The sequence below is a fragment of the Anomaloglossus baeobatrachus genome, chromosome 8, assembly GCF_048569485.1.
Source record: "Anomaloglossus baeobatrachus isolate aAnoBae1 chromosome 8, aAnoBae1.hap1, whole genome shotgun sequence".
Classification (NCBI taxonomy): Eukaryota; Metazoa; Chordata; class Amphibia; order Anura; family Aromobatidae; genus Anomaloglossus; species Anomaloglossus baeobatrachus.
The window spans coordinates 11100494-11112525 of NC_134360.1; the positions used below are offsets into that span (position 1 = coordinate 11100494).

General features: G+C 52.6%; 1 protein-coding gene across 1 annotated transcript in view; it reads left to right on the top strand.

The window, feature by feature from the left end:
- Positions 1–12032, top strand: part of SELENOK (selenoprotein K) — a 47730-nt gene that overhangs the window by 7190 nt on the left and 28508 nt on the right. The window contains exon 4 of the mRNA XM_075321301.1: positions 9066–9155. Within this exon, the coding sequence (XP_075177416.1) occupies positions 9066–9155 (90 nt within the window). The remainder of the gene's footprint in view (positions 1–9065; positions 9156–12032) is intronic.

Sequence of the window (12032 nt, forward strand, 5' to 3'; positions counted from 1 at the left end):
CTGTACTGGTAACTAGTGATGAGCGGGCACTACCATGCTCAGGTGCTCAGTACTTGTAACTAGTGATGAGCGGGCACTACCATGCTCGGGTGCTCAGTACTGGTAACTAGTGATGAGCGGGCACTACCATGCTCGGGTGCTCTGTACTGGTAACTAGTGATGAGCGGGCACTACCATGCTCAGGTGCTCAGTACTGGTAACTAGTGAGGAGCGGGCACTACCATGCTCATGTGCTCAGTACTGGTAAGTAGTGATGAGCGGCCACTACCATGCTCGGGTGCTCGGTACTCATAACTAGTGATGAGCAGGCACTACCATGCTCAGGTACTCGTAACTAGTGATGAGTGGGCACTACCATGCTCGGGTGCTCTGTACTGGTAACTAGTGATGAGCGGGCACTACCATGCTCAGGTGCTCAGTACTTGTAACTAGTGATGAGCGGGCACTACCATGCTCGGGTGCTCAGTACTGGTAACTAGTGATGAGCGGGCACTACCATGCTCGGGTGCTCTGTACTGGTAACTAGTGATGAGCGGGCACTACCATGCTCAGGTGCTCAGTACTGGTAACTAGTGATGAGCGGGCACTACCATGCTCGGGTGCTCAGTACTGGTAACTAGTGATGAGCGGGCACTACCATGCTCGGGTGCTCAGTACTGGTAACTAGTGATGAGCGGGCACTACCATGCTCATGTGCTCAGTACTGGTAAGTAGTGATGTGCGGCCACTACCATGCTCGGGTGCTCGGTACTCATAACTAGTGATGAGCAGGCACTACCATGCTCAGGTACTCGTAACTAGTGATTAGCGGGCACTACCATGCTCGGGTGCTCAGTACTGGTAACTAGTGATGAGTGAGCACTACCATGCTCAGTACTGGTAACTAGTGATGAGCGGGCACTACCATGCTCAGGTGCTCAGTACTGGTAACTAGTGATGAGCGGGCACTACCATGCTCAGGTGCTCAGTACTGGTAACTAGTGATGAGCGGGCACTACCATGCTCGGGTGCTCAGTACTGGTAACTAGTGATGAGCGGGCACTACCATGCTCAGGTGCTCTGTACTAGTAACTAGTGATGAGCGGGCACTACCATGCTCGGGTGCTCAGTACTGGTAACTAGTGATGAGCGGGCACTACCATGCTCGGGTGCTCAGTACTGGTAACTAGTGATGAGCGGGCACTACCATGCTCGGGTGCTCAGTACTGGTAACTAGTGATGACCGGGCACTACCATGCTCAGGTGCTGTGTACTGGTAACTAGTGATGAGCGGGCACTACCATGCTCGGGTCTCCTAACGAGCAGTTAATGCCTGAATGGGTATGATTCAAGTACCTGAGTATAATAGAAATCAATGGGGAACACAAGCATTTTTCCAGAAGATTTTCCAAAAGAATGCTGAATCTCTCCATTGATTTCCATTATACTCGTGTACTCAAGTCGCACCCATCCGAGCATTAAATGCTGGTTAGGAGACCTGAGCATGGTAGTGCCCGCTCATCACTACCTGTGACTTTTTTTATGTAGTCCAGGTAAAAATGAACAATTCAAATGATTGTTTTGGGTCCAGCTAAAGAAACCCCACATTTCCCCCACACTGGTCGCTCTAGGAAAAATGTAAAATTACTTGGTGCCCATTCAATATGTAATCTATATGTAATAATGTAATGCATAGTTTGGGGCATGGCAGGTAAAATATCAGGTTTCTGCAGTCTTTACACTATGTATTAGACGTGGTCATAAAGGGAATCTATCACCAGGTTTTTACTCCCCCGTCTGAGAGCAGCATGATGTAGAGACAGAGACCCTGATTTCAGCAATGTGGCACTTACTGAGCTGTTTCTTGTCAGTTTGATAAAATCACTGTTTTCTCTGCTACAGATTTAGGAGTTATACAGAACACATGAATATGCTGGACTACCTGCAGCACGCCATGTAGTCCTGTAATGATGATCTACTGCTGATTAATCAGCGATTTTATCAAAACTATATTAAGCAGCCCAGTAAGTGACACATTGCTGGAATCAGAATCTCTGTACCTACTTTATGCTACTCTCTGATTAGGTTGCAAGAACCTGGTGACAAATTCTCTTTAAGTAGGCGACCCACCTCTAGGACGGGCTTATGCCGTAATATGACTTAGATGGTCTAATAGAGCGATTCCTTTCGGGAGGGGTACAGTATCAATGGGCTTTCCTAGTTTCCCAGGGGTCCAGCTCCTGGAACCCCAGCTGATCAGATGACCAAGGGGGCGGCTTCAGTTCAAGATGACTTCTGCTTCTTCAGTGAAATGCAAAGAACATTTGTTTTTGGTTCTTAACAAGTCAAAAAGTAACTCCACTTTCAGAAGTTTTGATTGGCAGCTGGTCCTGAGACCCCCACTGATGACTAAGATGAAGGGGCCGAATGTCTACTATCCCATTTTCAGTCTCGGAGGAGGGGTGTACATTGCTTATTTTGAACACTCCCGGACCCTGATTTTAGTCATTGGTTTAATGCTGGACCCCTATAGATCAGACTAAAGGGGTCTTTACACGCTGCGACATCGCTAATGCGAAGTCGTTGGGGTCACGGAATTGGTGACGCACATCCGGCCGCATTAGCGATGCCGTTGCGTGTGACACCTATGAGCGATTTTGCATCGTCGCAAAAACGTGCAAAATCGCTCATCGGTGACATGGGGGTCCATTCTCAAATATCGTTACTGCAGCAGTAACGAAGTTGTTCCTCGCTCCTGCGGCAGCACACATCGCTATGTGTGACACCACAGGAACGAGGAACCTCTCCTTACCTGACTCCCGGCCGCTATGAGGAAGGAAGGAGGTGGGCGGGATGTTCGTCCCGCTCATCTCCGCCCCTCCGCTTCTATTGGGCGGCGGTTCAGTGACGCAGTTGTGACGCTGAACGAACCGCCCCTTAGAAAGGAGGCGGTTCGCCGGTCACAGCAACGTCGCCGGGCAGGTAAGTACGTGTGACGGGTCCGCGCGATGTTGGACAAATCGCTGCCCGTGCCGCACGAGTCGCACAACCGATGGGGGCGGGTACGCACGATGGCGATATCGGTACCAATATCGCAGCGTGTAAAGCGGCCTTTACTCTTTACACTAATCCCTGAGCTGTGGCAACCCCATTGGCTTTTTATCTGTAAGTCACCAGGATGTCTTTAAATTAGCTTTATACTGTATTTCTTTATCGTTCCTATGGGAGACCCAGACCATGGGTGTATAGCTACTGCCTCCGGAGGACACACAAAGTTACTACACTCAAAACGTGTAGCTCCTCCCTCCCAGTATATACACCCCCTGCTAGCCAGTCCTAGCCAGTTTTTTGCTTTGTGTCAGGAGAGATCACACACACACATGCATCCTTTTTTGATTTCATTTTTTCTACAGATTTGGAAGAAAAGCGGGTCCACTGGACTCCCGGCATGTCCCTTCACACCCCCCTGGCGGCGGTGCTGTAAGGTTGATTCAGGGCAAGAGCCCTTCATGCCGCGCTCCTTCACCATCCCATGCTGGGGCTCTGGCTTGAAGTGGGAGCCAACACGGTTCTCACTGCTTTGCAGGAGACCGGCCTCCATCCGCAGCCCTTTGGCAGGACCCTGCTGGACGGAGCACTGGACCCCCACCCCACCCAGGGACTGGACCCTGCGTCTCAAAGCTAAGTATAGAGACGTTATTCAGAGGGTCCTTCTGCAATGTGGGGCACTTTATTAGGGGGACAGTGTTTGACTTTGATAATGCTGCTTTTACTGTGTTTCCGGCCGGTTCCACTGTTTTTTTCTGTGTACCGCGCCGATGATGCCTGATTTTCGGCCGCATGTTTAACTCTAGGCCCCGGCTTCAGCCGCGGCCTAGTTTCGTCTCGTTCCCCTGCATGTCAGTCATGCAGGGGGACGCTGCAGCACCGCCCGCCGGCCGCTCTGCACAGGGGAGGACACTCCTTGTTGAGGAGATGATTCCCTCCCCTGTACATTTCTTAGCCCTCCGATTCCCGCTCCTGGGTTAACCCCCGCCCTCCCCCCTCACTCTAGCGCCATTTTCTCAGCGTTCTTAGTACGCTGATCGGCGCTGGCTGCTCTGCAGTGCAGAGGGAGTGAATATCTGGCTGGGGGTCCAGGCTTGGAACCTGGGGGGGCACTCACAATAGCGGCCTGACAAGTCACAACCTCTGGTTGTGCACTTTTATATACTATCAGGGCATTGTGAAGGAGTTAATTCTTTATTATAGAACCTCCTCCTCAGCAGCATGTCTCACTAGGAGCAAAGCTCCAAGGCTGTACACTACATGTTCTGCATGTAGGCTCATATTGCCTGAACCGGCACAGACCCATACTGTAATGGTTCTTAGGTGGTGGTGCCTCAGCCTGGAGTCTCCCCAGGCTGAACCCCTGTCTTGTGTTTTCTAGACATTCTAGACAGAGCCCCCCACCTCTGCAGCATGTCTCACAGAGCGAGGCTGCAGGCTGTTTTTTATTATCCACTGCTGGTAGTCTCATACGGCTGTACCGAGCTCATAACCGCTGTGGCCCCTCAGCTTGGAGGCTCATGCATGGTCCCTTCAGCTGCTCCGGGTTCGGTGGCTGACCCCTGGGGGAATCTCTTTTTCCAGGGGTCGGCTGTCCCGGCATCCGCTGAGCATGCAACCCCCTTCTCAGGGCGTTTTCTGCTTGCTCAGCAAAGCTCACAGACCTCGTCCTTCTGACAGGGAGACGCAGGGTCCCCTGTCCTCCCCGTCCCGCAGCTCCGATACGAGCTGACTCACTGGACGAGGTGGATGTCTCTATCAGGGGCTCGGACGCTGCTTTACGTACTTTGATCCGTCCGTAGATGACGGGGATGCGAATGATTAGATTGCGTCCATTATACTTGTATTGGACCTCCATCCGCCTGTATCAGGGGAGTATTCCCCGCTGGTAACCACTCCAGTTTTCAGCCCGCTGCGTCCAAGCCCGCAGCCTGTCCTGCAGATCCCACAGCGGGGTTCTGCTGCCTGTCTCCCCCTCCCATCAGAGGTGGTCAAGGAGTGTCCTCATTCGCCAAGCGTGGCCACTCCGGTGTCCAGACTTTCAGCCCGGATAGTTGTATCAGTGGCTGACGGCACCTCTATAAGGATCCCACGGTACATTAATTTTGTACTGGACCTCAATCCGCCGGAGTTACCTTATCTAGGTGAACACAATGTGTGTTCCTTAACCACTCCAGTTTTCAGGCCCCTGTGATCAGCCCAGGGTCCGCTCTGACAGTCGCTTCCCATGAAGCGTGATTCTGAGGACTGGGTTTCCCCCGTCCACCAATGATGGTCAAGAGGTGGGCTCATTCACCTCAGGTGGGTGCTAGCTTCGGCAGCACATATGCTCAGTGGCAGAGCCTACACACAAGATGATTAGCATATGATTGATTAGCCCCTGCACAGCAGCTGCAGCAGGCCATGGATGATGACATGGAAAATACAAAAAACAATCAACTTTTTCTCAGCCCGGACCGTTATGTCAGTGGCTGATGGCTCCTCAGAGGAGATGCATTCCCTCACAGGGACTCTATGCCCAAGACGGTTGCCTGAACTTCCAGACTTCAGTCTTTCCATCCTCTGCCAAGTCTGCCATGCTGGACACCGCACAGCGGTGGTTTTGGCTACTTTCCTCGCTATCCGCAGGTGTGGCTTCGGCAATGGAAGGCAGATGCCTCTATAGAGGTTCCTTGCTGGGCTCCCCTTTGGTGGGACCAGTCTCTTCGGAACCAACTAGATGAAATTTAGGAAGCTCTCGGCGACGAGAGTTCTTCCTTGCCACAAACCTAAACCAGGACAGGAATCAGTTGAGGTTTCGGTGGTTTCCGTTCCTCCTTCTGATCGTCCTCTAGCTCGGCCTTAGTTCATAGAACCAAATGGCTTGAAGCTGCGTCTTCAGAAGACCGCAGGAGATGCTACCACGGAGTCAGCTTCCTCCGAGCTATCTGGCCACGCCAACCACCTCCTTGGTCGGTGGCAGGCTCTCTCCACTTGGCGACGTATGGTTCTACCACGTCTCCGTTCAGTGGGGGCGAGTTTATATCTCCCATGGCTACAGGATGGAATTCTGTCCACCCGCCAAACAGATTTTTTCTGTCAACTCCTCCCGGCTCCAAGGCCGCCGCCTTCTCACAGGCCGTGGCATTTCTTGCAGGCCAACGGAGTAATTGTTCCGGTTCCCGACTGGGAACGGTTCTGAGATTTTTGCTTAAATCTATTTCTAGTCCCCGAAGAGGGCGGTGCCTTCCGACCTGGATCTTTAGCTTTTCAAGCATGGTCAGGTGTGGCGTTTTCACATGGAGTCTCGGTCTTGTTCCGTGTGTTTTTCACCGGATCAATCAAGAACCCAAGGAGATTCCCTAGCAGCCATCGGCATCAGGGATGCCTTTCGGCAAGGGTCAATCGCAGTTTCACACCAGCGTTGACTACGTTTTGCCATCGGAGTAGTCCAATTCGTGGCTCTTCCCTTGGGGTTAGCCACGGCCCCTCGAGTATTCTCCTTGGGGCTGCTGTGATTAGGGTCCTGCACCCCTAGGGATTGGCAGTGATCGTTTGCCCTGGACGGTTTTCTTCTCGGGGTTTCATCCAGTGCAGACTCTTAGTAGAGTACTTCGCTTACTCTCGCCACTCTAATCTATTCGGGTGGCTTGTCATTCTGTCCAGGTCCACTCTGACTTCGCACCAGAGGTTTTCAGGGACGCAATTCGAGACTCTGTCGGCACTTGTGAAGCTGCTCTTAGTCGATCAGTAGTCCCTCCGCTGGCGGTCGACGTCGTTCTACACCAAATAAGGTGCTGGTCAGACGGTGGCGTCAATGGAAGCGATTCCTTGCCCAGTTTCTCCTGCGTCCTCTGAGACTGGAGGGTTTCCGCTGTACACGCGACCTCCCTCCTTCTCGGAGTGGTGGCTTCGCCACTGACCAGGGGCTCGTTGCAGTGGTGGTTTCGGCCACTCTGTCTCAGGGATGCCCCTTCCTGGCCCCGTCCCGGGTGATCCTCACCAGGGTGCTGGTCTTTCCGCCTTGGGAGCAGTATATCTCCACCGTGGAGCGCAGGGCGCTTGGACTCTGTCCGAATCAGCCCTCTGGTTCAATGTGCTGGAAATCAGAGCTGTATTTCTAGCTCTCTAAGCCTTCACCATCTGTTGGCGGCTAGGCACATTCGAGTCCAGTCGGACAACGTGACAGCGTTTTCCTACATCAACTTCCAGGGCGGGACATTCAGCCGTCTGGCAATCTTGGCGGCTCATCATTCTTCAGTGGACAAGGGACTCCTAGTCCACCATATCCGCAGCCCACATCCTAGATGTGAAAACTGCGAGACAGACTATTTCAGCTGTCCAACCGTGGCCCACAATCCTCAGGTTTTGCGGTAGGCACACTGGTTCATGTTTGATCCCAGCTTCGTCTCTACCTCTTGCCCAGAGTCCTGCGCAAGATCAGTTAAGGGGGCCGTCGGGTCATTCTCATTCTCCAGACTGACCCAGGCAGGCTTGGTACCCTGACCTGCTCCTTCTGTCCGTTGGGTTGCCATGGCATCTTCCGGACCGTTCAGACCTTTTCTCAAAAGGGTCCGTTTTTTCCGTCAGAATTCTGGATTCTCAGATTGACGGCGTAGCTCTTGAGTCCTGGATCTTGGCGACTTCTGGTATCCTTCCTGAAGTCATCTCCGCTATGACTCGAGCTTCAAAGTGTCCTTTGACCTTTTTAGCTTTGCCGACCCTCCTGTCTCTTTCACAGTCCGGTTTACAGCTAGGACTATCCCTCATTAAGGGACAGGTCTCGGCTCTGTCAGTATGTGCCAGCGGCGTATCGTCCGGCTGGCTCCGGTGCGCTCCTTTCAGGGCGCATCTCACATTATTCCGCCTTTCCTGCGGCCTATGGAGCCCTGGGACCTTAATCCGGTCCTCTCGGTTCCTGGAAACCCCCCTTGCGCCTCTTAGGGAGGTTTCTTTGTTTCATCTTTCACAGAAAGTAGTCTTCTAGTGGCTATAATTTCCCGCCAGAGAGTTCTGGCTGTACTCTCTCGGAGTCACCCCCTTCTTGGCCTTTTGCATCAAGACAAGGTGGTCTCCGTCCGACTCCGGACTTTTTTCCCTGAGGTGGTTACTGCTTCCACCTTATCCGGGGCAATTTTCCTGCCTTCCTTTTGTCCGGCTCCTGTTCATCGCTTGAGAAAGCGTTGCATATCCTGGATCTGGTGCGGGCGCTCCGGATCTATGTGTCTTGCACCGCCGTTATTAGGCAGTGCACCTCTCTCTGGTGCTGACTGCTAGTCAGCGTAGCGGTCTCTCGGCATCTAAGCCGACCCTTGTTCGTTAGCTTAGGTCGGCCATTTCCGAGGCCTACAAGTGTACTCAAGTGCCTTCCCCGCTGGGGATCAGAGCACATTTGATCAGACCTGTCGGTGCCTTTTCGGCTTTCAGGCTACGGCTCAGTAGGTCTGTCAGACGGCAGCTCGAATTAGTCTGCATACTTTTTCGAAGCTCTATCCAAGGCATGCTTATGCTTTGGCAGACGCGGGCTTAGGCAGACGCATCTTTCAGGCGTCTGTCGCCCATTTGTGAAGTTAGGTTTTGCCTGCTTCTCAGTTGTCTGTTTATTCCCACCCATGGACTGCTTTGGAACGTCCCATGGTCTGGGTCTCCCATAGGAACGATAAAGAAAAAGAGAATTTTGTTACTTACCGTAAATTCTTTTTCTTATAGTTCCGTCATGGGAGACCCAGCACCCTCCCTATTGCCTGTTGGCAGGTTTCTTGTTCCGGTGTCTTCACCGGCTGTTATTGTTGTAGACAGAGGTTCCGGTTCTTCCGGTTTTTACTCTGTCTCTTCTTGTGGGTGGATGTCCTCCTTCAGCTTTTGCACTAAACTGGCTAGGACTGGCTAGCAGGGGGTGTATATACTGGGAGGGAGGAGCTACACGTTTTGAGTGTAGTAACTTTGTGTGTCCTCCGGAGGCAGTAGCTATACACCCATGGTCTGGGTCTCCCATGACGGAACTATAAGAAAAAGAATTTACGGTAAGTAAACAAAATTCTCTTTATTCTATATTGCAGCCCTCCAGGATATCCACGTCGTAGAATGGGACGTATCAATCACGGAGCTGGTCCCAGCCCTCCACCGATGGCGGGAGGGGGATGAGGAAGGTATGGCGGCACAAGAGTGTATTAAGTGTGATTGCAAGTAGATCATGTCTCCAGCTTTGTCCTGGAGGAATAATCAGACATGTTTTGCTGCTGTGCTTGACAAACTCTAGGGAAGGGTTCTTCGTTTGGGTCACCCCCTCCCCTTCATTTTTCAGGGGACTTGTGGGGGCAGGAAGTGACATCTTTCTCTATTTCTAACCGCTTAAATGCCGCGGTCATGATTGACACCAGCATCTAAGATGTTTAACCCTGCCTTTCTGTTCTCTAGACGTTAGACTCGAGTGCTGGGATATAACAGTCGGCGCCTCCATTGTCCTGTATATGTCCTTGTTTATCTGTGTATGAAAATTTGAAACCGAGGCAGAAACGTGGGCTCTGTACTTGCCCGGGTCCGACAGGTGCTGGTCCCAGCTCTAATAGCCTTCACTTTACCCTATAAAGACACTTGGCCTAGTGGGAAATGGCCAAGGACTGAAATGCGGCCTACGTTTTTGGCTCAAAGTACTGGCGTAAAGCAATTAACCCCATGTATGTTACTTAAACGTGACCTCTAGGCAAACGCCAAATCTGCTTCCAGTTGTGCTGATGTCTTCTACTAGGCCTCAGCTGAAGCCTGTGCTGCCATAGCAACCGACATGGACTCCATCAGTGTCACCTAATCTTAGGCTACTTTCACACATCCGGTTTGAGCCGTGCGGCTCAATCCGGCTGTGAAACCTATGCAACGGATGCGGTGAAAACACCGCATCCTTTGCATAAGTTTTTACATGCGGCCGGTCCGTTTTTTTCTGGTTGCGGCACGCTACTAAGCATGCTCAGTGGAAAAAACTGCATGCGGCGGCCGGATGCGGTTTTTTCCGCATCGCGCCGCATCCGGCATCCATAGGCATGCATTGAAAATGCGCCGCAGCGGCCGGATGCGGCGCGATGCGGTTTTTCTTTTTCGCTCTATTGGGAGACCCAGACAATTGGGTGTATAGGCTATGCCTCCGGAGGCAGCACAAAGTATTACACTCAAAAGTGTTAAGCCCCTCCCCTTCTGCCTATACACCCCCCGTGCTCCCACGGGCTCCTCAGTTTTTATGCTTTGTGCGAAGGAGGCAGACATGCAAGCACAGCTCCACAGATTAGTCAGCAGCAGCTGCTGACTAGGTCGGATGGAAGAAAAGTGGGCCCATATAGGGCCCCCAGCATGCTCCCTTCTCACCCCACTCTTGTCGGCGGTGTTGTTAAGGTTGAGGTATCCATTGCGGGTACGGAGGCTGGAGCCCACATGCTGTTTTCCTTCCCCATCCCCCTTAGGGCTCTGGGTGAAGTGGGATCTTATCGGTCTCCAGGCACTGAGACCGGGCTTCATCCACAACTCCTGTGGAGCCTGATGGATAGGAGCCGATACCGTTCAGGGACATGGCCCTGCATCTTAGAGGTACTCTGTATCCCTATGGGGACCGCGCACGGCATCACCTCAGCTTTGCTGGGTGTGCTAGTGCACCGGGGTCCGCGGCGCTGACCGGGTCTATATGTGCCATTACACACTCAGCGTCGCTGAGTGTGTTTATATGTAAGGGCTACCGCACTGACCGCCGTTGCCACGGGACACTGCGGCGCGGCTGGGACTTGTAGTTCGCCGGGGACTTTCACGCGACCGCGCTTTTACGGCGGCCGCGTTTATTACTACAGTCCCCGGCTTCATTGCGGCCTAGTTTCCCTTTTTTTTTCTCCCGCCCTCAGCCCTGACAGGCAGGGGAAGGGCGGGACGCTGCACGGAGCGAGCAGCAATGAGGGCTGGAGTATGATTTACATGCTCCACTCCCCTCACTGTGCACAGTGTGAGCGCCCGTTTCGCGCTCTTTCTAGGCCACGCCCACAGCTTCCTCAGCTCGTCAGGACGCCGCAGCCATTCCTGTCAGCTCCACCGACGCTGCAGAGAGGGACATATTCATGGGAGACCCAGACACGGTCTCTGGTGGCCTCACAACCGCTTAGGCGGCTGGTAAGCAGCACATGTGGTGCTAGCCCCATGGTGCTGTATTGTATTGGTACATTATTTGTGTACTGTATATAATTTACACTGTATGAGCACAGTTCTTTCTGGCTATATACCCTATTGTGTTACTCAGGGAAAACTATAGCATGGCGCCCACAAAAGGCAGGGGTGCCAAAACACAGGCTTATTATGTTGCATGCGCCGCATGTAAGACCCAGCTACCGGCAGGTTCCACTGACCCTCATTGTGTACAGTGTTCGACCCCTGTGACACTTACTCAGCCGGAGCCTCTGCTAAGAGGGGCCCAGGGGGAGCCACCTGTTGACACTGTCCAGGTGACGGGGACTGAGTTTGCAGCCTTTAAGGATCAACTCTCTGAGACTATGGCTAAGATACTAGAAGCCTTGCAGTCCAGACCGGTATCTCAGCAAAGGGACTCTGTTGAATCATTGTTCCCTGACCCCCCTCAGTTGGACCAACAATGTCCTCACGGGGTATCTCATACATCCCAGACGGAGGGTTCGGATTTAGAACCTAGCCCCAGATCGTCTAAGCGGGCCCGCTTAGAATTTCCCTCGACATCATATTGTTTAGGGTCTCAGCGGGGGGATTCTCTGGTTGATGATGCGGAGACAGCTGATCAGGATTCTGATCCTGGGAGCGCTCTCAATCTTAATTCTCCAGACGGGGACGCCATAGTGAATGATCTTATTGCATCCATTCATCAGTTGCTGGATATTCTTCCCTCAGCCCCTCCGGCGGAGGAGTCAGATTCTCAGCAGGAGAAATTTCGCTTCAGGTTCCCCAAGCGAACACAGAGTATGTTTCTAGACCACTCTGATTTCAGAGAGGCAATCCAGAATCACCATGCTTGTCCGGATAAGCGTTTC